The sequence below is a fragment of the Phoxinus phoxinus genome (genome assembly GCF_949152265.1).
Source record: "Phoxinus phoxinus genome assembly, chromosome: 12".
NCBI lineage: Eukaryota > Metazoa > Chordata > Actinopteri > Cypriniformes > Leuciscidae > Phoxinus > Phoxinus phoxinus.
Genome location: NC_136887.1, coordinates 17,827,893 through 17,855,267, shown reverse-complemented (window position 1 = coordinate 17,855,267; position 27,375 = coordinate 17,827,893). Strand labels below are relative to the sequence as shown.

The window sequence follows — 27,375 nt, the reverse complement described above, 5'->3', positions numbered from 1 at the left end:
TAAACTTTTACTCACACACAATAATGTGATCTGACAGTTTACTCACAGTCATGCGTGCCAACATCATTCACTACATGCACACTGGAAACATGCACAACCCTACAATTTAAGTACATCAAAGCACTGTGTGTGTGTGTGTGTGTGTGTGTGTGTGTGTGTGTGTGTGTGTGTGTGTGTGTGTGTGTGTGTGTGTGTGTGTGAAAACATAGTGGATTTTTGTGCCTGTCTCAATAGCGCAGCGTGGAGTTCATCTAGTTTGACACAGATCCAAACCTACATGGTTCAGCTCGCTCTTACTAAAAGCAGATCCCCACACACAGTCCAGCGTGCCTGAGGTTAGCACTTAAACCCACCCCCTGCTCTTTCTGGGACCGTGCCTGTGCTGGGCAGAGCGAAGCGGAGGCACTGCGCAGGATGGAATTGGCTTTCAGTACACTGCATTAGTTTCACAGTAGAGCTCCGCAGGCCCACTGGCAGCGGGAACAGAAAGCCACCATGTTTGTTTTCCAGGCCCAGCCTCAGTAAAAATGTTTATTGATATTTTCTGTGGTTCAACACAAGAGTCGGATGTTGAGGAAGGATGCCCGCTCAGCAGCCACAGCCAAGAGGAGCAATATGCGTCAGGACTTCTGCTTCCTTTCAGAGGCTCTCACAAGCGTAGCCGCTGGCCTAAACAACTCTAAAGGCCCGTTCACACCACGAATGATGACAATAATGATAATTATAAAGATGTAGTTCTAAACATAATTCTAAATACTAAAGAATAGCAGAATCCACCCCTAAATATATCGATAACGGCACAGATAAAAAATATGGTTGGAATCGTTGTCAGATTGATTTTTCCAGCTGATGAATGATAAAAACATTGACAGCCAATCAGAATCCATTCCGCTTTAAAGAGCTCATTTAAAGTGGCAGACAACAAACAAAACATTTCTTTGAAACGGTTCAAACTGATTTGCAAAGCATTTGTAAATCAGTTGACCGACACAATCTTTGTATAACCCCCCCCAAAAAAACTAATTTATTTTACAATAAATGAAAACAAAAACAATTATGTAACCTTAATTACCAGTGCAAAACAGGAAGACATTTTACTTCTAAATCTGGGTGTCAAGTCTGAACTAAATACCTTCCACAGTTTCCTCAAAATGATCACTGACTGAATAAAATGATCACTGAATGAATAAGTGAATCAAGTGAGTAAGTGATATGTTCAAAAAAACTGAATCGCTAAATGAACTGACTTCCCTGTGCTATTTTTCTCTGCAACCTTCCAGTACATGTCATGATAATACATAATGAGCAGCTAAAATGAATAAATAATAATAAAACTTATGCAACAACACAATCCTTAATTACCACTGCAAAATAAAACCTGCTTTTCAAAGGCACTGTCAAGTCTACACTAAATTGTTTCATCCAACATGATCACTCAAATTATTTAGTTAATCTAAACAGGTTCATTGAAGAATGTAGTGAATCCCTATGAATCCCAATGTTTTCCCAGTGGATTCTCTAATCCCTCAAAAAGACTGATACCTGCTCCCTCAGAATGAAGGACAGCAGCTGGTCTGGAGGTCATGCTGTTGAACTCGTGACGTTCTTTCTGAGAGGAGGTTTAATTAAAACACAGCTTGGTTGGTGGTAACAGAAGTAAATGCAAGCTGTGAGCTGGGCTCTGAACGAAACATTTCCCTCGCATTCAGTCTCATTGGCCCAATCCCCTCCTGTAATGAGCAATAATAACAGTCTGAGAGAAGAGTCATCAAATCAGTCTGAAAATAAACAGGCTTTTGAAACCCCACTCTAAAACCCTCCCACACACAAACATACACGGCCCTCTGCTCTCAATACAAAGGTTTAAATACCTTAATACAAAAAACAAAACAATTATGCAACAACACAACCTTAATTACTACTAAAAAAAACAGCATAACATTAGCTTTAAGGGGGCATCCAGTCCAAACTAAATTGTTTCAACAAAATTTCTTCAAAACACGCGCTGATTAAAAATTCATCGCATTAGGATCTACGGCTGATTTCACTGGCAGGAGTATGTGACTTTGGAAACTGCTAAAAATAGCCAGCAGACACTCTCCATTTATAATAAATGGATAGCGATGCAAACACTACCTCTCTCTCTCTCTCTCTCTCTCTCTCTCTCTCTCTCTCTCTCTCTCTCTCTCTCTCTCTCTCTCTCTCTCTCTCTCTCTCTCTCTCTCTCTCTCTCTCTCTCTCTCTCTCACACATACACACACACACACACGCACATGCACATGCACACACCAACACCAACACCAACGCACACGCACACGCACACACACACACACACACACACACACACACACACACACACACACACACACACACACACACACACACACACACACACACACACACACACACACACACACACACACACACACGCACACGCACGCACGCACCCACGTACACACACACAAGGCTTTTTAAACTGTACAAACTGTATATTCTGTCCCCTTACACTGACCCTTCCCCTAAACCTACCCATCACAGAAAACTTTCTGCCTTTTCACTTTTTAAAAAAACTCTCATTCTGTATGATTAATAATTTTGTTTCCTAATGGGGTCCTCACGGTTACATGAGTCACCCCCCATTTCACCCCCTCTTTTGCATTTTACTTACAGTACACTGCCATTCAAAAGTTTTAGTTTGGTTTGCAAATAAATTAAGCAAGGCTGCATTAAACTGATCAAAAGTGAAAAAGACATGTATAATGTTTAAATAATTCTTTATTGTATATGTCTAAAATAAAGTGTTTCCAAATCTTCTAAGTCTTCCTTTTTTACATAGCATTCATGTCCGAAAAGGAGGCATTTCGTCAGATTTCGAAGAGATCTCTCTTTAACACAGTCAGGGAGCCAGTCACAGGGTCTCGCTGACAGCTGCAATAGCTCAAGTAATGACTGTGGCACGGTGTGCATGCCACCAGTGTCAGCGCTACCCACTGGCACAGACACAGTCCAGCTGTGCACATCGCCTACTGGAGCACAGACCCGCAATACAGACATACACTCCACTATCTCCAATTCTGAAGCTTTTATGTATTTAAATACAAAACCAACCAGTAATAAATGCACTCGCCAGACACACAACAAGCTGAAAAACATCCACTCAGAGCACTCTTCCTTTTTATAGCGTCTCTCAGCCTCGGTAAGTTGGGTTACTGGCCAGACATTTCAATTCCTGCATAGCAATCACCCACAACAAGATTGCAGGACATTTAATTGGACTTGGTCTCACGCAAACACACATTTCAATCTCAATCTAACACAGCAAGATGTAAAATACACACATACACTCACTTGTTGAAGCAACATTCTCAGACTTGTACACAAAAATCTAAGCTCAAGGCAACATGATAATAAGCCAATTATTTAGCGCTTTATTTTCAGGCTAATTGCGAGCTTTGAAACTCCTCACAGCTGAATGTGTCATCAGATCAAGGAAATGCAAACTATATGACAAACTTGCAAAGAATATGAAATAAGAATAATGATTTGCAAGCCTTTAATATTCAAACTAGTTATTTTTCGAAATGTGATAAAAAACACAAAAAAAAACACTGCATCACAAAACACAATGAACGGCATTCGCCAAAGCAGAAAAGTTTTCTCTCACATTTCTCTCACTGATTAGATTCTAGATATATACAGATATTTTCATCTACATCAAAATTACTGCTTGATTAGCGCATTTATATTCAAGAATTTAATATGGTACTAAATTGATGAAAGAACAAAACAAAAGTTATACTATTATTACCAACATTATCATTATCATCATCATCGCTATTGTCGCTGTTCTGCTAACATATTTACAATAATCACAGATTACATTCTTTGATTCTGACGGGGGAAAAAAAAATCGCTCTTATTTTGCTGTTTCTTTTCAGCAAATGCAAATTTGATGGCAGCTCAGAAGGAAAAGCAAGCACTAACAGGCTCAATAAAATTATTAGTGGTCACCTTGTCTGCACCGAGAGACACTATGATTTCCCCTCTCGTATTTTTGATCTTCTCTCATCCATAATCCTTCTGGTGCGTCGTTCTAGAGCCGTGGTGCTGGCAGTGTTGGAGTGAATTTATTTACAGCGTGGTTAGTCTGCAAATGATTGATGTTGCTGCAGCAAACAGTAAACCAATTAGAGGCATGATGTAATGTCATTTTAAAAGGTTTATAATCGCGTTGCTCCTGAACTTGGGCCCCTGATCAGACGTAATAAAGATTTATAGCAGATCAAAGGAGAGGCTAATGCCATTAACAATAGATTATATTCCAGCAGAAATTACATTAACAACTTTTTTTTCCCCCTCCTCTCCGCTAAATATATCCCCTGGATTGCAGATTTGGACGCGGGGCAAAGTTTGGAGGACTGTGCAGCGTACGGAGCATTAATTACTCTGAATGAGAGCAGCTGTACTAGGACGACTCAGACACACATTCTGTTCAGTCTGAGCTGTGATATAGTGATGCATAGTGAGGTTCTACACAACCTGAGAAAGTCTAATTAGTCACCATAACATAAATCACTGCTTCATATTTAATGCCCTTGTAGGAAACCAATGCTGTTTGATATCATATCCATTTGTTTTCATCTTGAGCTTCACTAGTCATAAATAGAAAATATTCCTATAATAAAACGACCTTTTTAGGGACAACAACTAACACTATGTCCTAACAAGGCGCAACATGACAAAATGACAAACGATAAACCCCATCGCTTCTACGTTATGAGACATTCACACAGGCAGGCAAACAGCAAAACTATTTTTTCTTTATTTTACCTGCTTTTCCGAGTTACGTTTTTTTGGATTGTGAACCAGGAAACAAACACATGAAATTAAATTTTTACAAGACAGATCCATTTTAAACATACAAGTTTGTTTGTATCGTTAATATGCAGTGTTATTTTAAGATATACAGTACTACTTTAGTATTTATTAATACTCTAAAATAGCTTTCTTTATATTACGTTTTAATTTGACTAATTTTGTTCTGTGCTTTTGTCATTTAAATTTTTTATATATATTTAGTTCAATTTTAGTTTTAGTCATTTTAATACTTTAAATTAAAATTTCTCGTAATATACATTCATGCATACAATATACACATCACCTCATGTGTTTGTTGGAAGATTTAGTTTCTCTAAACCTCTCCTTTCCAAAAGCTTACTCTGCTCTGATTGGTCAGATGGCCCAGCCTGTTGTGATTGGTCGTGGTCTATCATTTACAGCGTGTTGGAAATTAAACGACTATTACAATATCTGAATTTCAGCTCCAGAACTTCCATAGCACTTGATACAAGGTGATATGAACAGTAATGGTGTAATTTTTTATATATATATATATTTTTTTAATATAAATTCCAGCCCAAGTCCTCTGGTCCTTTTTGAGAGCATGCAAAGCGGATTCACAGCACTCAAAACAGCGTCTTTTTTTACATTTTGACAACACGAACCAAACTCTTCCAGGTCTCAGCTACTAGCTTTTGAGGGCGGGTCAAAGTAGACATTGTTCACGGGCAGCCAATGAAGACCATAGGCTGGCATTATGCAAATGTATTACATTGTTACATAGATATGTAACAGGAAGTGAGACTGGAATTGCTGACGAGTCATTTCAGCAGCACTCGATTCTTTCTTCAGGAGGGAATAACTTTATTTATAGGGCACTTCGATCTTAAAAACTTTGCAGACCTTTTATATTCACAATCAGCTATATTAAACACTGCAGGAAAGGTATTATAAAAGCATAATTAAGCACAAAACTGTTCCTATGACCATATATGTTTTATATCCATGTGCTAGCTAGCAAAATTGACTGAATAGTCTAAAAGCAGATCTAAAAAAAAAGAGAAACACATTTTCCCTGCAGTGTGACGGAAGCCAAAGAGAACTCCAATTATTCATGTTCAGTGGGAGATTGAGGATATCCAGCAGCCATTGGAAATGTAACAAAGGACCAAAATCACAATTATCATAAAAAATGCTCTGAATGATTTTATTGCTCATTTTGTTGCGCCTAGTTAGGACACACTATTATTTTCATAGCAGACAACCCACTGATAATACAGAACACAGTAAATGAGTAAGATGATGATGGGGGCGTCAGCCAATGAGATATGAGTGGGAGGGGCTTACCAGTGGAGGGCTGTGCCCGGAGCAGGTATGCGTTGGAGATTTGGTCCTCTGGGTGGGGCTCCAGCATGGTGTGGGAGGAGCTGCTGTCCAGCAGAGGCACCTGACACTCCCTTATGGTAGGCGGGGCTGAATGGAGGGGGGCGGGTGGGGGAGGAGCAGGGGGCAGGAGGCTGGAGGAGGAGGGAGGGAGAGGACGACCTGAGGAATGGACAGAGAAAAGGAGACGACAAACTTGATCATGTGACATGACACGGCAGATATCAACATACTACAGACAACATATAAACAACACGTTTTACAACACGCAGATTACACTGAATCGTGAAGCACATAGACAAGTGATATAAATACTCTCATTTATGAGATGAGCACCCATTAGCGTGATACACATGATATGTTTTACAACCCATTTTACTTCCATGATATTATGTGTTTGCAAGTGAAACGCGGTAATACAAAAATGCAGGACAATCTATCCATCAGCAATTGACTGGATCATGAAAGTGACTACCCCCCTCCTGCAACACCATGGATACGTGGAGGCTGAAAATAAAGTTCACCCTTGAGAACATTATTATATATTCCATGTAATTCTTCTAAAAATCTATCGTAATTTGCTGTTACTGTTGTAAAAATGAACAAAAGGCTGCATTGACTACAACAGTATAGCCTAAAATGATGCACCTGTATCTATCGGTTAATATTAATTATTAAGTTGTTTCTAAGGCAATTTAATTGGTCACATTTTACACTTTAGAACATGTACTGATGAAATCGTGCTCAATAATACCAGACATGTGCAGTAAGAAAGTAAATGGGGTCAATTTTGATGTCATGTTGACCTTAACCATAACGGTCCCCTGTGATGTGGACATCGACAAATGAATGTCCTCATAAAATAATTCTCATAAAGTGAGCTCCAAGGTGTTTCTCATAAAAGCAAGCTATGAGGCCACAAACAAAATTTACAGTGCAAGTTACATGTGCTCGTGAATGCATACATAAATGATCTGCTCACACCTGTGCATAGATAATGAGGGTAGAAAATGACATCACACTCACTGCGCCTTGACAACGTACAAAGAAAACCACAGCGGTAGAAGTGAATAGTTGGTGTGTTAGTGAACATGTGTGTGCGTTTGTGAGTTATGGAGTGCTTGGACTGCAGAACGGCAGACAGGAAGTGCTGCTCACAGCATTTTTACCCAGTAAAACTCCACGCTGGGAGCATTGCATGAGTACATTTACACACAAACACATTCTACTTCATCACTGTAATACAGATGTTTCGGATGTGATTTCCCAACAGGATCCTGTAATAGAACCGTATACATACGCTATATGACAATAAAGAGCCGGCAGTTATGAAGTGGATGTAATTTTTTTCCCTCCAAGCAAATGCACGAGGGAAGCTGGGCAAAGTCATCGGTTTTAAATGCATCTGAGTTTCTGAGTAATTGCCATGACACTGGAGGTAAAATTGCAAAGGCTTTTTTTTCTTCTTCTTTTAAAGAGCTGTGTGCAGTCAGTCCTCATAAATGTGGAGAAATTAGGAGGCTATTACCTGCCTTAATTACTCCTGAAATGACAGCACTGAGGGAAAAAGACGGCGCTCGCCACAATCGCGCCATGCTGTTATCGGGCCTGCAGACATCCGAGTGGAGCTCTTTTAAGATTCATATCAGTAAATCAAAAATGACAACGTATTGACCATCGTTTTAATTGGGATCAAACGAAGACTGTGCACTTGCTGTCTGTCTTAACTTCAAAACGCCGCATGGGTACACAAACAGATTATCACGCGCAAACACACAGCTACACTTTCATCTTCCATTCATCGCATCAAACCGTTAGCAGAAATGGAGGAAAGAGAGAGGGTGAAGAGGTGCTTTTTGTAGAAGGCCTTGAATGGAGAAAGCATATTGAAAGTGTACCGACTCAACTTTCCTCTTCGAGCACAGCCGCACACGCTCGTCCTCCCTCTCCCCGTGACTCCTTTGTCAGTACAGTATGCGGTCATTCAGGGATATTGAGTCGAGGTTGCTGGCTGTGCCTTGTGTTATTGATTTGGTTTAGCGCTGCCCTGTGCCAGAATCACACACCAACACACAAAACGCAGAGCTTGTTAGAGGCTTTGGCATTAGTTTTTTTCTTTTAATATCATTTACAAATGTATGTTATATTTCATTTTAGTTTGGTCTCAGCAATAGTTTTGTTACAGTTTAGTTTTTATTTAAAGTTATACATTTGTAAGCCTAAAATGAATGAGAAGTAAACAAACACTATTTATATACACTATGTTTAAAAATGTATGTTCACCAAGACTGCATTTATTTGATAAAAATAAATGTATTGGAAATATTGTCAAATATTATTTCAATTTAAATGAACTGTTTTCTTTTCATCATTATTCCAGTCTACAGTGTCACATGATCCTTCAGAAATCATTCAAATATGCTGATTTGCTGCTCAATACATATTTATTATTATTATCAATGTTGAAAACGGTTAAAAAGAACAGCATTTATTGAAATAACTGTCATAACTGTCTAAGTCTAAATATTCTTGACAACTGATATATTTCAGTTGTCAATAATATTTAGACTTAGATAGACTTATATAAACTTTTTCATTTAATTAGCTATTTAAGTTTCCGAAATTTTACATTTTTATGTATTAATAACAATATTAACCCTGAATTGCCGTGTGTCCTATACTGTTTTTTCCTTTTACTTCTGTTTTCTTCCGTTTGGAAGACGAATATGTAAAGAAGCGGGCCGACTGCTTGTTAATCAGAACCCAGGGACATGGGGCAGAGTCCTGTTAAATAATAAAAAGTAAGACGAGGATGGAAGGTTATGTTTATGGTCAGCATTTCATAAAAGCATCTATGGCATATGTAACTGAGAACGAGTAAACGGGAGGAGAGATACTGGGATCTTCACTAATGCAGGAGATGAATACACTCTGAAAAGCTCAGCGAATATGCAGATGAAAGAGCGAGAGGTTAAGTGTGCTGCTGGCTGATTAGCTTGACTTCTAAAAAGATGGATGGAGAATACGGCCGTAAAAATAAAGAGCGCACATGGGCATCTGAGGACAGGAGTGTTGCAGGAATTCTGTGAAGGTGCAGGAGTGTTCTTTTCAAACAGTAGATGGACGAATGAATAATGTTCCCTGAAGAGAAACAGAGAATAATATTTGGTAAGTTTCAATAAATATTTAAAACAGTTCAGCGGCAGAATGTTTATTGTCGTTGCACTCATTTAAACAAGCACATAATATTCATCACACAAAACCATGACACCATTTTCAATGGACCATTGCCTCAATAATGAGAGTATTTATGGCACTGGACAAGAGAAGCCTTTGTGTGTATACGCCTACAGTATGTGTGTGTGTGTGTTGGGGGTTATTACATTTTTAAATCACTTTAATTACAAAAAAAGGAAAAAATGCATTAGGTGGCCAAAAGCAATTATAGGAAACTTAATCTCCTTTGCAATTAGGCTCAGGGGCATTTTTTAACTATTGTAATTTATTTTTGCTACATTTCTATAAAGGTCAGTATAAATTGCTTTGTGTTATTAGAACAAAGGCTCGTTAGAAGGGGGCTGAGGGGGGGCACCTGTTCCTCTAGATGATTCTTCTCCTTTGCCGTCCTTCCTAAATTCCCTTTATCTTATGGGAGAAGATGTGCTACTGTGGATCTGCTGGCCTGGAAAGCTGATTTGACCTTGGACGTCCCTGGTTTGGCCCTTACAGATTGAATGCATTGAAATTAAACTTTTTTGAAGTACTTTCTACGATCCCAACTCAATGTGCAGAGGCAACTTTTAATTTCCTGAAGTGTGTTAACTTTGTGGCACTTTCTAAACATTGCACAATTAGTTTGGGCTGCTCGGTATAGCAAATACAAATTAAATAGGCTGGGGGGGGGGGGGGGGGGGGGGGTTCTATTTTAATTTAAAATAAATTAGTACAATTATGAATTATAAATATTTGTAATAGTTTTAACAATAGTTAAATAAATAAAAATATATTTTTTTTATATAATCTACAATACTGTTCAACGGTTTGGGGTGATTATGATTTTAATTTAATACTTTTATGATATTCAGCAAGGATACATTAAATTGATTAATAGTGATAGTAAAGACATTTACAATTTTACAAATGATGCATATTCTACTGTAAATGTTTTTCTTTTGAACTTTCTATCCATCAAAGAATCCTGAAAAAGCACTGCATTTCAGCAAATCAGCATATTAGAATGATTTCAGGAGGATCATGTGACACGGAAGACGGGAGTATTGGTTGCTCCCAATTCAGATTTGCCATCACAGGAATAAATTACATTTTAAAATATATTCAAATATACTTTTTTTATTTTAAATTGTAATAATATTTCCCAATATTATTATTTTTTGCATTTTGTGATTAATAATGCAGCCTTGCTGAGCATAAGAGGCTTCTTTCAAACAAATTAAAAAGTCTTTCTGACACTGAAACTACTGAACATTAGTGTGTATGTCCTTGAACTTTTTGTCTATACACTGTAAAAAAAAAAAAAAAGTTGCTGCCCTAAATTTTTAAGTACAATCTACTTGGATGTTTAAGTCATATCAACTTAAATTAAATTAAAGTGACTTAATTTAATTAATTGAATCTATAACTTATATAAAAAAGTGGATAATGGCTGAATTTATTTTGATGAGTTAAAGCAATGTAAAAACATATGCTGTCATAACTTATTGCTCCTTTTGTACCAGGAATTTTTGGGAAAACATTTTCAATGTTTTGCCAAATGAAAAATCAATACAGGTAACAGTGCAGCCTTTTGAACCGACTGTATTCTATCCCTTACAGGCTTGATTTTGTTAAGGTAAACTTAAATATGACGTCTACTCTGACTGAGCTCTATGAGCATCAATTGTGTGCCTTTTGTTGACAAGAAGCTACATGGCTGGTCTGCTATAGCTAAAAAGAGCTGTCAGCTGTACTTTGGGTTCAGTCTCTCATTACCCAGCATTCCTTCACCGCCGTTGCTTTTGGCTTCAGTCCATTCTGACAAAACTCGATTTGAAAAAGTTTATGGATAGACTACATGAAACTGCATTGTGACGCTTGGTTTCACACAGCTCATAATTCATAAAGTTTAAGCCTGTCCAGTGTCTTGTTTTATTTTGATTGCTGCTGAGTCTAACTTTTCCATCACTTGTTGGAGCCTCTGGGTAAGTGCGCTCACAAAATTAGATTATGTAATGTAATACCATTATGTGAAAATCATCTCGGTAGATTCACGGATTATGGGATGGAAGTCGACATGCCGCTGACTGAGGCATTCCTTTCGGCAAACTCTCACGAATGCGCTCACAGACGTATTCTAATACCGCGGTCCGGGTCTAGCTAGCACATGGGGCACGGCACAATATCTCTCCGCCCATCTGGCCGGTGAGGAGACGGTGAGCCAAAGAGGCCAAAAAGCTCAGGAAGAGACAGCTGGAGCCCAGTCAGATGGAAAGTGACAAATTACCGCCCTAATGAGAGCCATTCATCATTTCGACCAAACTCTCTCCTTCCCTCTATTTTCATCAACAGCGCACCTACACGTTTAGCTCAACCGTCACCCAACACCTGCATTCAACCACTCTGAAGACAGAGACGAAAAGGAGGCGGATTGGACCTTCAAATATAAGAAATGCAACACATAGTTTACCTTACAGGTGTGAGAGAGGAAAATGAGGAGAACAAAGAAGAGTAGGATGAAAAACTGATGTGAAATAGCCCAGAGTATATTAACTGTGTGTGTACTTGGTTCATGTTGTGTACCGTACATGTTGTGCACTTATTAAAATGCATGGAGAGTCGTTGGAGAACTTAAAGGGAAAGTCCCCCCCCCCCCCCTCCAAAAAAAACAACAACCCCAAAACAAACTCTGTTTTCATTTATTCACCCTCATGCCTTTCTGTCAACTCTGTCACACATTCCAAACCTGTGTGACTTACTTTCTTCTGCAGCACACAATTAAATATATTTTGTAGAATAAACATTGGGTCGCATTGACTTTCATTGTGAGCAAAACAAAACAAAACATTTCACAGAAGAGGGAAAGTCACACAGGTTTGGACCAACATGAGGGAGATTAAATGATGACAATTTACATTTTTTGGGTGAACCATCCCTTTAATGTTGGGATCAGTTGTTGTCTTTGTAGTGCATTCCAAATCAGTTACTCATGAGGGTCCATTTCAGTTTGAATGCTTCCATAGAGTGCATCCAACTATGTAGGCAGCTCCTTGGTTTGGAACAGAGTGAATATAGTGAATGTAAAAAGAAGCCATGGGGCAGTGACATAGATCTCTCGTGATATCCAGGGCAGGATGCCATCTTATGCCCACTGTCGCTAAAATGGCCGCCCCTGGCCCAGCGTCTGTCTCTGCTCTGTCTGGATTCTCTGTGATTGGCTCCATTTTCTCATTCTGAGGTTGTGTTGTCAAATAAGCTGACAGGATCCTAATCTTTACAACCACTAAACTCAGTCGGGCCTGTCAAAACACTAACGCCCATTTCACACCATCAGCCAATGCTAATGGCAGAGGACTGAGTCCGATAATCACACACACGCACATAAGTACTGGCTCTTCATCCTGGTCCATTCAGCTGCAAATATCAAAGCATGAAACTTACTTTAAGCCTTCCACAATTTAGAAAGTTAGCCTTTCTCATCTCAAAATTGAATTTATAGGTTTCTCTCCTCAAATATACCTTTGATGTTGAACTTCAAGCCTGTATACTCCTTTATAATCCCGCTCATATTTTCTGTCTATCTGAGAATGACTTCAGGAAATGCATGTTAAATCTTTCAGCATGAAGGAACAGAATGCAAGCACTGAGACACACCAGCACGGCTCATCTACACTTTAATGGAGGATCAGCCAAAAAGACTGAACTTTAATAGAATCTGCCGAGTCCAGGTGTGTCGATGCCACTGCAGCATCTCTTTTGTTATCATGATTTGCAATGTATCATGCTGAGCTTTGTGTCCATCATGGTGATTTTGACCTTGTTGGTTATGGGTGGTTATTTAAATACAATTATCATGCACTTGCAGCAAACAACCAAGTAGCAATAGATTAAGTTTAAGGATATGCCATATATATTTAAAGCTTAAAGGAGTATGCTTAAACATTTCTGAGTGAACTATCTCTTTAAAAATGCCTTGTTTGTTTTCTTTTTTACATATCAGCATTCTAAATGCCCTGCTCTGTAATGATAGCAATTCATCATCTATTCAACAACGCTGTGCTTATTTACTGTTTGGACCGTTTACTGCAGCGCTTTTGCAGGACACTGAACTTTGATTCGTGATCACTGACTAAAACCCGTCCTCCACCGATAGCAGGTGTCAGTGTGTCCTGTTCCGTCCAGACCATGATGGTATGACACTGAGAAAAAAATTCCAGTGTAGCCACACAAACACACATTCATAAACTCATTGTCAATTATGCTCAGGCCTTTGTCCGCTCTCTGCACGTCATTTCCATATAAATTACATCCGTGTTGTCTTTGTATGGAATCCATAACAGTGTCATCAATCCATAGTTTACCTTATGGAAGAGAGAAGGAATAAATAACCCCCATCACTCCCCAACTGTGAGCCCCACTGATACATGTACCTTCAGCCTAAAAAAACTGCTTCATATTTTAACTGGAACAATGATATTTGGCCTTGCAAAACATTGCATCATGAAAAATATTAGCAAAATATAACATAAACAGGACAACCATCTGTGTCCTTGTTCAGCACAATCAAGGTCCTCTAACTCAGACATTCACCACTCACAGTGTTTTAGCAGCAAACAAATCACTGTACTTGCCAAAATACAAACGTTGAATTTGTTGACTTCTTTATTAAAGAATTTCTAGTTATATAACTACACAGTAAAAATGACAAAAACTACCTCTACTAGTATTGTTAATGCAATACTTAAAATAGTTTTAAATAGTATTTATAATATGTATTTATTAATATTATATTTATAATATCTTATATTTCCTTATGAAAAAAATAATCATAAAAGCTGAAGAAGAAAAAAAATATTGCAGACCAAAAATATTGATGACTCATCCTGGACTACGCATATTTTTGTCCAATCAAATGCACAAATAATAACGCCCCGTCCTCAATACCATTTGCAACTGATTAGCTACTACCAAATTAAAACTTTGGCTATATCTAGGAAGAATGAAAGTCCGTATGATATATACATCTTAACACTTACTGTTTCAGATGGAAAAACACATCAAAAAAGGAAATAAAACTGCACTCATCAAGATATATCACAGGTGTTTAATGCAGCAAAGAACCAGAGTATGCTGAGTGGCATTTTATATGAGCGTGATATTGCTATAAAGCAAGAACACACCAACGCTTGTCATTTCACTCCAAGAACAAGTCCTACAATATTCATAAACAGCTTTTTGCCAACCACACACATCCTTGAGAAATGCAACACTTGTTTATTTACAAGGCTAGACAAAAAAAAAGCTCTAAAACCCAGCATTAAAAAGTAATATCTACTCTGACATCGTGAGGACATGGTGTTAACCTCATTTGCCCCATGAAAATAAACTTTTTGTTTTGTTTTTCCCGCTGATGCGCACTCTAGCATTTTACTCAAGGAAGAAGTTCACATGAGGCAGAGCTGACACACAGGCAGACGCTTCAGGGCTGAGCTGAATGGAGTCGCTGATATAAGCTGGTGACATCATAAAGTTGCAACCTCGGCTGGGGTGACTGCAGAAGTGATGTCACTTCCTCTTAGCGTCCTCGTCACTGTCAGTTCTCTTGCCTAGGATGAACTTTACACCTGTTGCTGGAGACTGCAGAGCTCTGCTCTAAATCACGGTCTGTGACTGTTCACTGTTCTCATAGCCTTAACACTTCATCCAAAGGGTCAGTGCTAAAAACTTTTAGAAAGGTGCTTTCAAGCCAGTGAGAGCATAGGGTTAACAAGAGAACGAAAGAAAAGTGTTAAAAGTTTTTTACTTTTTACTTTGGTTCTCATTATAAATGGCACATTAAAACTGCAGTTGGCTGTGAATGTGGCCTCTGTGATTCGTTTAAAAAAAAACATTCACACATAATATTTTTTGGCTGTTTGCAAGTTAAAATAAGCTCAACTTTTACAAACAAGTTTCAATGCATCTACTGTATATTCTTTTCCATTCTGTTGTGTGGCATTTAGCTGAACACGATAAAGCGTCCCTGGTGCAAGGATGGATTAAGAATGACAAAAAAAGGTATTGTAAGTGTCTTTACTTTTGAAATATTCCCATAGTAAAGAATGCTATTATGAGCATAAATACAGTTTTAAAATGTTCCTGGAAAAATAGACTAGAGATGACACCCAAGTAAGGATGTAGATGGTTATAGATGGTTAAATAAAAGTATGAAAGCAATGGCTAAGCATTATACAGTATGCAAACAAATAGAAGAAATTAGACCTATTCTAACTAGGCTGGAATACACTACACAGCTGAACAGATTTGAAAACACTTGGCATCATACACTAAAGAACTGAGGATCACACACTACCAGACATTCAAGTCTTTACAAACACAACAACCTCACACAGAGACACACGCCTCGTTGCTAACAAAGTAAATGACAAATGAAAACAATGTGTTCTAAAATCATGATAGTTCACCTTAAAATCAAAATGTTCTCACTCTGGTGTTCTGCCACTTCTTTCATTTTTCAGACCCCAAAATGAGAAATTGAAAACAATGTCCCGTTCACGCTCGTCCATATAATGCTAGTGAATAGCGGCCAGCATAAAGCTTTTAAAAAAGATGCAGAAGTATCACTGAACAGTCTCATTGAACACGTGTCATATATTTCAAGTGTTCTGGGGTATGCAATATGGGTTTGGTGGAAAACAAACTGAAATTTTATGTATTACTTAATATAAATCCTAACCTAAGCCATTGGTCTTCTGTGCACGGCTGTGCAATAACTTCTTGCTGTGACAAACACAACAGATATATCCACCTCAGTGAAGAAAGTACATGGATTACATTTGTGTGTAATCTTTCTTTCTCACAACTTATGTGTTTTTTCTGTGCGGATTGCATGGTGAACACATAAGACCAATGGCCAAGGATAGGATTTTGGTCAAATACAGTAATACATTACATTTTGGTTTGTTTTTCACCATATCGTATACCCCTTGATACTGTTTTTTTTTTTTTTTCAATTTATTCTCCTTTTGTGGTCCAAAAAAGAAAGAAGGGCAATAAGCATTAGAATAAAACTAGGGTGAGTAAATGATGATTTAACTTTAATTTTAGGGTAAATAATCCCTTTAAGTTTTGAAATACTATTATGACATCATCACTGGCTGTCTATTTACCAAGTTAGCACACATCACACTGAAATCATCCACAAAACAAAGAATAAATGGAGGCAGGCACAGCAGGTTATCCTCATTTAAACCAGCTGTTCGGTGTGAAAGTATATGAATTGCTAATTATGTTCCAGCTGACTCTCTTTGATGTCTGTGACTCTGATAGAAGCAAGTCTATTTTAAGCACTGTTAGAAAGAAATAAAGCACAGACAAACTTCTGTCTTCCCATTCTCCCCTCTCCCTACCTCCAAACCCTCTGTCGTCTCATCGTCTCACCTCAGCTTCTCGATCGTGTGGTCTTTGGAAACCCTTTCACTCATACTGAAGATCAAAGTGTTTCGGAGAGAAAAAAAACCTCTCAACTCGAGATAACAGACTTCATCCAAAACAACTTTGCCACTAAATCACAACTATCACTGTTGCCTTGTTTGTTTGGCTTTTTGGATCACGTGTTTCAGAGCACACTCGTCTTTTTCACATTTTTGCACTCCTTCACTCACTCATTTAAAGTGTTTCTTCACCCTCATGCCACCAGCATAATGTGAAAAACTAATGTAATATTACCATGACTTTGAATTGTAGCTGAAGGACACAGTCAATTTGTGTCTTTAAGATGAACGGATGAACAGATATTTAAGAGTTATAAAATAACAACAACACCAATTACAATACTAATAGTAATACTACTACTAATAATAACACGTTTAGACCATTTTAAGGTGACATTGCTACAGTGTACAGTAATTACACAAATAAGTATTACAAAATATTAATGAACTACATCACGATAAGGTTAAGATTAGGGCTTTAGTTAGGGTTAGTTGTAATAATGCATAACTCACTGTTTTACTATAGTTAGGCCTAAGTACATGTAACGTGTAATTATATCACCTTAAAATAGTGTTACCAATAACATCAATAAAAAAACAATTTATAATATTTTTATTATAATTTATATTTGTTATTATTATTTATTAAAAATATATAATAATGTAAAAAAAAAAAAGTTTTACTACCGCTATGAATGCATGTTCTGAATGTTTTTCACTGTTATTCCATATGAGTTTATTAAGATGTTACTGTACTAAATAGGTAGAACCTATGTTTTTTATTTATTGTAAGGGCCTTGTATACATCTCAATTATTTTATGTGTGAACAACAAATGCAAATCGGAAGTATGTATAGGCGTGACAAGGCAGTGGGGTGTTTTTCTATCTCTCTCTCTCTCTCTCTCACACACACACACACACACACACACACACACACACACACACACACACACACACACACACACACACACACACACACACACACACACACACACACACACACACACACACACACACACACACACACACACACACACACACACACACACACACACACACACACACACACACACACACACACACACACACACACACACACACACACACACACACACACACACACACACACACACACACACACACACACACACACAGGCAATTTGGAGTGCTACTATGAGGTAAATTCATCAGCCCTTTGCATCAGCTGACCCTGAGGAGAAAGTGTGTCCCTGAGCTCAAGTGTTTGGATGAACCCTAAACACCTGATGCAACCGCTCCTGTGTGATACCTGAAATCACATCACACACACGCACACGCACACTCTTACTTACTGCCATAAACGATGACATCAAACAAATGATACGGGGAATTAAGAATGAATCATAATCGACACACCTCGCTCTTTCTCTCTCGCTCTTTACGAAATCATTTAAGATGAAGGAGAGTCTGTGCTTTCTATGAGTTGAAAATGAGATTTTTAATTACTGCATGACCTGGGGTATATTAGCAACATATTAATGTGCGTCATTAACCCAGTGGTAACTAACCCCGTCAGCTCATTAACTACATGTGATTGGACCTGAGTGAGCACAGGCGAAGCTCCAGCTCTCATCACAACCACCTGTGTTGATAGCACACATCCGCTAATTACAGAACTTTCAATACGCGCATGCTGTTGTCTTGTGGTCAGAAGAGCAAACACAAGATCTTTATGAAGCGAGAGGAAAAAAACACTGCTTTTAGAAGTGCAAACAGCATTGCAAAAGAGAAGTCGCAGAAGTGTGATATCTGCCGTAATGTTTGATTATGTTTTATGAAAAATGTAAATTCACCTATAAACAATACTACTGCAGAAAATGAAATACATTTTAATATGGAAATATTGAGTAACACTTTGTTATGAAACCAATATACCCTACTATTCAAAAGGTTTCCGTCTGTAAGATTTTTAAATGTTTTTTTAAATAAGTATCATGCATAGCAAAGCTGCATTTATTTGATCAAAATACAATAAAACAGTAATACTGTAATATATTATTACAATGAAAAACTGTTTTCTATTTTAATATATTTAAAAATGTAATTTATTCCTGTGATGCCAAAGCTGAGTTTTCAGCATCATTACTCTAGTCTTCAGTGTCACATGATCCTCAATAAATCATTCTTATATGCTGCTCAATAAACATTTCTTATTATTATTTATGTTGAAAACAGTTGTGCTGCTTAATAGATTCGTGGAACCCATGATACATTTATTTCAGTATTCAGAATCAAAATAACAGCTTTTTAAAATAGAAATGTTCTATACCATCATGAATGTCTTTAGTGTCACTTTTGATCAATTTTATGTGTTTTTGCTGGGAAAAATAATAACATAAGATTTTGTGTTTTAATGCATTATACTTTTACAAATTAAGGCATTAAAAATATGTTCATAATGATGAATCATATTTACAGGCTTAATAGAAAGTGCTTTCAAATATTGCATTTCCAGCTTCATGCATCCTTATAAATCCATTTAAGCATCTAATATTCATAATGTAGTCTGATTTAGATAATGTATTGTCTAATAATGCAAAAGAGTGTGTGCTACATACACAAACAGATAATTGTTCTAAACAAACACAGGTTCATGTGATTGTGAATGCATGTGAATCTCTCTCTCTCTCTCTCTCTCTCACACACACACACACACACACACACACACACACACACACACACACACACACACACACACACACACACACACACACACACACACACACGGAACAGATGGCTGTGTACATTAGTAGATAGGGTGCTTAATAAATGCACCTGCACACCTGATCTCTCTACAATATATCGAGTCATTCTGAACAGCTTTCATGTCAGAATAAGAGAGACCATATTTGACCTTGTGAAAGCCAAACGGGGCACAACTTAATAGTCTCCCACAATTCTACCTCACAAACTCACTCTCCAACCAAACCCACAATCAATACATCCACAGAGTGTTTCACCAAAATCAATGCTGTGACCATATAGAAATGATCCTATAGCCTGACACCATATACAAGTAAAACAAAAAAAAGTGTCTTACCTTCTCCGGTCTCCATACCGCAACAGTCTGCTTTATTTCACCCTTCCATGACAGGAGGACAACATGTCTGTCAGAATGTCTGTCTCATTGATTCATTTACACTAGGAGACACACTTACAGTTTTCACTGCGCTGCTGCTGTCAGTGTCTCACTTCCACAGAGACTTCAGCTAAGAGTGAGGAGATAAAGGAAACTCTCTCTCTCTCTCTCCCTCCTCCTCTCCTCCCTCCCCCTCTCTTGGGTCTAGATTCTGCATGTTGCTGCCATTAGTAAAGGGTCTCTGTAGGGCCGGGTGGACGCTTTTTATCTGCGTTTGGATGGGGCCAGTCACATCACGTTTGCGAGGACTTCTCGCGTGCATCCAGGGGTTTTCAAAGGGACCTTCTTATCCTGCCTTTTTTTTGCAGGCTCAACATCTTCTTATTTTCACATTAGGCTAATTCTTCCCGTGCACCTCCATCCATCTCTCTGAGGAGGGAAGTTGTGAAGGCAAGCATCACATTCACACTATGTCCTGATGTAGCAGGCACGGCTACGAAAGCACTTAAGAGAGCTGTTCTTTGAACGCTTACGAGGTATAAACACCATACATTAAACAGAGTGCTTTAAATGAGAGCAAGGCCGGAGAAGACGAGACGGACAATAATGTCTTCGATATTCACCACAAAAGCTCTTCAGGTTCATTCCGCCTAGTCTCATCCTCAGACGGCACACCCACTGACCGCCTGATGCATACTGAACACAAATTTGAACGCACTTTCTTGATTCAACAAGTTCTAATTTAATTGGCTGACTTGATCTGCCTGGAAACAGAGTCATATTTACCATGTACCAGTCTGATACAATGAGTGCTTTGGAACTTCTGGATTTGACAAAGTTTGTCAAAGTTAGTCCCTTTCACACAGCGCGTTGATTCCGGGAAATTAATGTAAAATTGCTAGAGTGCTTTCTGTGTGAACGCAAACACGTCCCGGGATCGATGCCGGGATGAGGACCTAGTAACATTGCCGGGATCAGTCCCGGAACGCGCTCTGTGTGAACAAAAGCCGTTATGAATGCCGTAAGGTGTGTGTCGTAGTGATGACGCTGAAGCTGGTGAAACGGTAAGTAATGCGCTAGTTTATGATCGAATCAGAAAAAAAAAATGCACTAGCGAGAGAGAAATCGCAGCTCATAAGCAAACTTAAGACGCTGGAGACATTACGTCACATCGATGTCACGTGTCTTTACAGGATATTTACGGGTTGTGTGTGAACGCACGCAAAGATTCTGGAAAATTACTGGCAGTGTGAATGAACCAAAATCAAACAATCCCGGGACAAAGCCCGGGTCACATTATCCGTGTATTTTTCGGAATATCTGTGTGAAAGGGGCTTATGATACTGTCCATCAAATCATCCGCACTTGTTAGTGTTGAAAGAACAGAAATTCTGCTAACTATCCTACACATTTGCTATATTTTGTGGAGACTGCCATACCGTTATTGCAATTATGAAATTATTACAGTATTATTATACAATTATACTAGTAGTCATATTTCAACAAGTAGTATCAGTATTATTTCAATAAGTGTTGTTTTTCCATGCTGCTCTATAATTGTGATTCTTTACCATCTTTACCTTCGTGAAATCTGAAATTTTATCAGATCCAATGTGATTACTTTGGAACAAATCATATACATTTTCAAAAATATAAATATATAAGTGTATCTGGAAATGTAACTGAAACTGATCTATAGTCAAATAGATTGACACAATTATTCACCAAGCTCTACATCACAGTCAAAAAAACGAAATTTTGGATAATAAATTAATGTTGTATCATCTATATCAACTAACACAAACAGACTTGAAATATTGTAGACTGTTAATTATAGGATTTGCATATCATGTGACTTGTCACTATATTTCCTAAAGACTGCCATACCATTACATGAATTACAGTTGTTTTTTTACCATGCTGGTCTATTATTATGATATCACTTATTTCAGATAAACCCTCCTCTAAACAGCATCTAAAAACAAGACAAGCTGTAATTGTTCGATGTCAGTCAGAGACCCTCTTCCTAAGTGGGTGTTTCTTGGCCAGAATGCAATGTGGACCAGACCTCTTGCTGCTCAGTCATGCTCTCTACACCACATTCAGCCTCACATTGACTCTGAAGCGAGTCATCCTTACAGAAAAGGAAGTTGTTTTTCAAATCAACTCACATGATGATATTCAGGGTCTGAGGAGAAAGAGAGCTTTCTCAGCCTCTCTGTGCAAAAGGGTAGCGGAATGACAGGATCTTGACATCTTTCCAGGGCTTGCCAAACATCCCCCCCCCCCCCCCCCCCCCCATTACTGCATCCTTCATTGTGCGTAAGTGTGTTTGGGCATGCATGTGTGTGTACCGAGGAGGGAGGGGGCACTTAATTGGCATTCCCTTGTGCGAGGCTGGCAGTATAAAACCAGTGGGATGCCTCTACCTTCATTAGGTTGCGCTGATGATCCAGCTGCAAGTTGCAGAACAGGCGTTTTACGCCCCATCTCTTTTGCTCTTTCCCCTTTTGTTCTCGTTCTCCTTGCATTTAATTTTTCGATGTGTGCCTCAAAGCATACGTATAACTCTATATAAGAGAACAAGAACTCTGCCAGCGGGTGCAGTCAGCCAAAAGTTGCTTCCAGCTAAATCAACAAAGGGACTTATACTGTACACTTCACCGCCTCCTCTTCCCACCTCAGCCCCCTTTGCTCGCATCTTCCGCTCCCTGTGCCAGAATTCCAACACCCAGCTGGAGGAAACATAGAAAAATGTGTCCAATTATGATACAGCATGCCCAAACTCTGCTAATTAGTGCTAATTCGGTGACAAATGGATTCTTCTTTGAATAGTCCTCCACTCGGGCTCAGCTGTATTCACCACAGCAATATGCAGATTACCTTAAAGTGGCTTATAATGAAACTATGAGCTACATCTCAATACGGAAAAGTCAGTTCAGACCAAACCAGTTTTGCGAAAACGGACCTCACTTCCACAGTACAGCCACTGAAAACACGAAAGATAAGACTAGGAAGAAATCTGAGAATAACAAGTCAGGAAGACAGTTGGACAAAGAGGAAAAGAGAAAGAGAGAGAGATGAAAGCCATCTGAGGAGTTTTGGGACACTTAAAGCTATGAATAGAATGATCTCTAGATTCCCATCTGCAAAGAGCACAACTAGGATTCTCTAGTTGGTATTGGATTTAATTGGGAGTGACAGATAGCGTTCAGGACATCACTGGGATGTGTTTCCAGCAAGGCTCTAGTAATAGACTTTCATCTGCCCTGGACCAGTTCACATAAACATGGCTGGTTTCCTCATGTGCTTGGTAACGCATCTGCTCAGTGGAGGAAATGGACAGTTCAGCGTTGATAGACAATCCCTCTGTGTGAGTCAGTGGGAGAGTGGATTGGATGGCGGGATGCGCAGACGCTAATTACTGTGTGACACGACGGCAAACACAAATGAAGCTGAAATTGAGCTCACTTGTTTGCGAGCGACTTAATCACAACCCTTCACACACGACCGTGATGACAAAAGCTACTCAAAGTTAATAAACTGGTTTTAAATGAAATGCTGAGGAAGACACAAACAGGATTTTGAGGTAAACAAGGTCTGTGAAGCCCTAACCAGCTGCCAGTGTTGAGGAAGCTACATTAAAATATATCCTACAAGCTAAAAAAAAAAAAGTAATGACTACACTGATGTTACTTACAGGGTACAATCTGCTTTATAAATAATAATACACCTAAAACTATCCAATCATAAGCCATATTACTTAAACAGGTCTGTCATTTTGCTGGCACAAAAACAATGTGCGAGTCTTTTTGAATGAATGAACAATCTTAATTAGGTTGACAGTATTAAAACTGAAGAGAAAAAATTTATACTAAATACAAAAAATAATCTTAATTTACATGTCCAAAACAGTGCAGGGACTTGAATCAGTAAATCGTTGTTCCGTTCATTTGCACGAACCGTCTAAAAGAACCCATTCACTGGAATAAATCAGACTGTCTAATGCTACAAATGAGCGAGGTCTATTTAGGAAAAATCAATTCACTAGAATGAATAAGACTTTCCAATGCAACATACAGTATAAGATAAGACTTTTTAGGATGAACTGATTCACTAGAATAAATCAAACTTCCCAATGCTACACGAGGACCATTTTATGCAAATGTATTAGACTATTCTCTCAGTGTGTGGTCGCGCTACACCACTATCTTCACAGAAAAAGTAGCGAACAAAGTGCGAAAAACCCCCCCAATAAAATAATAATACAATAAAAACTGCTCTGAACTAGTGTTAGGAAAAGTTGCAATGCACCTCTGGAAAATTGTACAACTTTATTTTGGTTTCTGCTCCTTATATCTCTCTTTCAGTCGGTCTGCATCTTTCCTTTCCTGTGCTGATGTAGATCATGGTCAGATTTCTCCATAATCTCTTCCAGTCTCTTTCTCTCTTCCATCAACATTAGTCATCGTAATACTCTAATACTCCTCCTAATGACAGTCAATACTGATAGCATTATGAGGGGAATGGACATAAGAATGGGAGAGGTGGATGTATTCCCATGCGTCTCTTGTTTTGAGTCTCCCTCTCTCTCTCTCTCTCTCTCTCTCTGTAGAGGACGCAATCACAATCGGGTAGGAACCAGCTCTGCGCAGAAAGGGAGCCAAGCAGAAAATTGTTTGGGACATTGTGATGAGAAAGAGCCTCTTTTTTTTTACATTTACATTTTTAATGCAAGACAAATTGTCTAAGTTTTGCATTTGATTATAGAATGTTCATAAAACGTGCATCTGGCTCTCTCATTACGCCGGCCGTATGGCACCGTCCTACCGTCTGCGTCTTTAATCAGGGTGTTTGGAAGCAGAGTCACATCGACTCTGCCAGACACCTCCACCTCATCTGTGGGGCTCTAATGCACGCCTGCAGGCCGGGATCCGGCAAACACAAACAACCCATGGCCTCTTTTTGAGTTCGGTCACTTTATGGGACTTTGGTGTGAGAGAATGGGTTGCGTGGGAGACAATCAGAGCAGAACAGAGATGTGTTATCTACATACATACAGACAGACACACATGAACAGCCACCGTATATATGTCAGCGCTGTCGTCAGACGCTCCTGTCTCTGGCTGACTGCAGGAAGCGGTTCTGCGCCGAGCTTCGGTCTCTCTGCGGACACGCTGAGAGGAACCATGCCGACACTGACGTTAATTAACCTCGCAGGGCCTCGCGAAAAATTAAAACACTAATTAATAAAGTAAACAATGCAGGGACACAAAGGGAGATTTCGCTGAGTCCACTAGTGGATCTCTATACTTAGTTAGGTAACCTAGACCGTGTTAAAGTTGCAATGAAACTGAAGTAGCAACGGATCTTTTCTTCTGTATTTTAATGTACATCTGTGTGAAATTGAAAAGGTGAAATTTCATTTAAATGTATTTATCACATTAATGAAAGTAGTGTCACCACAGAAGCACTCAATGGGGTCTCCATGTTTAAAATAAAGGGAAATAGCTGGATTAAACTGGTCTAGCTGGTCTCCCAGTGTGGTCAAGTTGGTGTTACCTAGTTTTGCTAGTCAGCCAGCTGGTCTCCCTGAACTGCTGACAAGTACCTAAAACCCCTCGAAAAACATCAAACTAGACCAGTTTGGGAAACCATCAGCTGCATAGGCTGGATTAATCATTTCTCTCTCTCTCTGAATCAGCGTCAAACTTCTTCTTGACCAGATATTTGGTTTATTATTATAGATGTATTTATTTTTTAAATTCAAATTCAGATTTTTAAAAAACACGCCTGAATTGAATATACTGGGCCATGCGGAAGATGCCGGTCCGATTCCGGCTCGCACCATATCCCGATATCCATCCCCGCATATTCACCTCCTCAGGTTCTCTCCGCCTTCATTTCCCTTTCATCCCATCTGTCCTCTCCTCCATCTGCTTTCCCTTCTCGTTTCCTCTCCGTCTGCTTTTGTCCTCTGTACCGTTTCCTATCCTTGTGAGGTGCAGGCGCCATCGTAGGAACCTGATCAGCACTATATCAGCTCCCTCTCACACCGAGGCACACACTGTGAAAAACGCACACACCGATTCAATGCCTTATTTCAGCACTCCCCCCCCCCCCCTTCTTTTCCTCACCTTACAAAAAAATAAATAAATACATGCACTGTAGGAAAGGTCACATAATTAGCACACAAGCTAACGCTAAAACACCCTCTTAAAACACACACACACATGCAAAGATAGACTCGACTCTTAGGGTTGCAATGTATCTCTGGATCCGTGATTTGATGTGATTTGAAGACACGGATCCTCATGTTTTGTCTCCCTCAGCACAGAGAGTGATTTTCCCGAACACAGTACAGCTGAGCTAATCTCTCTTGGTTTCCCTTTCTTCAACGTTTTCTGCTCTCTCCCTCTCTTGGCTCTTCTTGCTGAGCTTCTTGTTTCTCCTTTACGCGAGTTGAGGGATATTTTGTGCTTACTGACTCACTGCCTTTCTGCTGAGATCTAAGGCAGCGTTTCTGTGCCGCGGCCTCCCGCCGCGAACCGCAGCCCCTCTCATTGTGAACAATTTTTCCAACCGTGACTCGCCCAGACTCGCATCCATCCATGCCCTGACTCCACAGCTCCACGCTTAATATCTCGCCAGCTGTTTTGATGGCGCGCGCCGCCTCTAAAAGAGCTCCATTTTACATACAGTGGATGAATGGGAGTCATTAGCCATGCTAAGCTAATGGAGGAGAACTCATCCTGTCCTCTGCTGCGTTAATAGCCCAGGCGTCTTTTACAGAGAGAGGGCCAGAGTCTCTCTCAGGACCCATACGGCTTAATGAACTATAACCCCCTGCGCCTCAGAAAACACAAAGCTCTTTGGATTAGTGTGCATCTCAGCAGCAATGGAAATGAGCTGGTTTTGCGTCAAACTCTTGGTTTCCATACGCCTCCCAGGAAGTGTACATGCGTTGCAGAGTATTTCACTGAAAGGGTACATCATCTGGAAAGTATTGTGTTCTACTTTATAAAACTAATTGTTTTGGCCCTGGATGCTGATCGGTCATTAAGCCATTCCAGCCGTGCTAAAACACACAATATAATAGCCGTTATGAGCGAAATGGCCAGTTACTACAGTATGTATATCACTGTGCAGCACCCATAGAAGCACACAGACTGCTAATCTTAGTTTAAGGACTTTATATCTTTAAGTAGAAGGATGATATAGAAACCTTGGATATTAATGCATGTAGATAGTGTAGATAAAGAGATATTTTTAAGTGGAAGTCTACAGAGCCCCTAAAGGGGCATGGTGAGGGAAAAAGAACTGTGCGT

At 39.1% G+C, this 27,375-nt stretch overlaps 1 protein-coding gene across 1 annotated transcript in view; it reads right to left on the bottom strand.

Annotated features, from left to right (window-relative positions):
• The window catches only part of tenm2a (teneurin transmembrane protein 2a), a 292,880-nt gene that overhangs the window by 89,914 nt on the left and 175,591 nt on the right, over positions 1–27,375 (bottom strand). Inside the window, exon 4 of the mRNA XM_079631137.1 lies at positions 6,187–6,384. Coding sequence (XP_079487263.1) covers positions 6,187–6,384 — 198 coding nt within the window. The remainder of the gene's footprint in view (positions 1–6,186; positions 6,385–27,375) is intronic.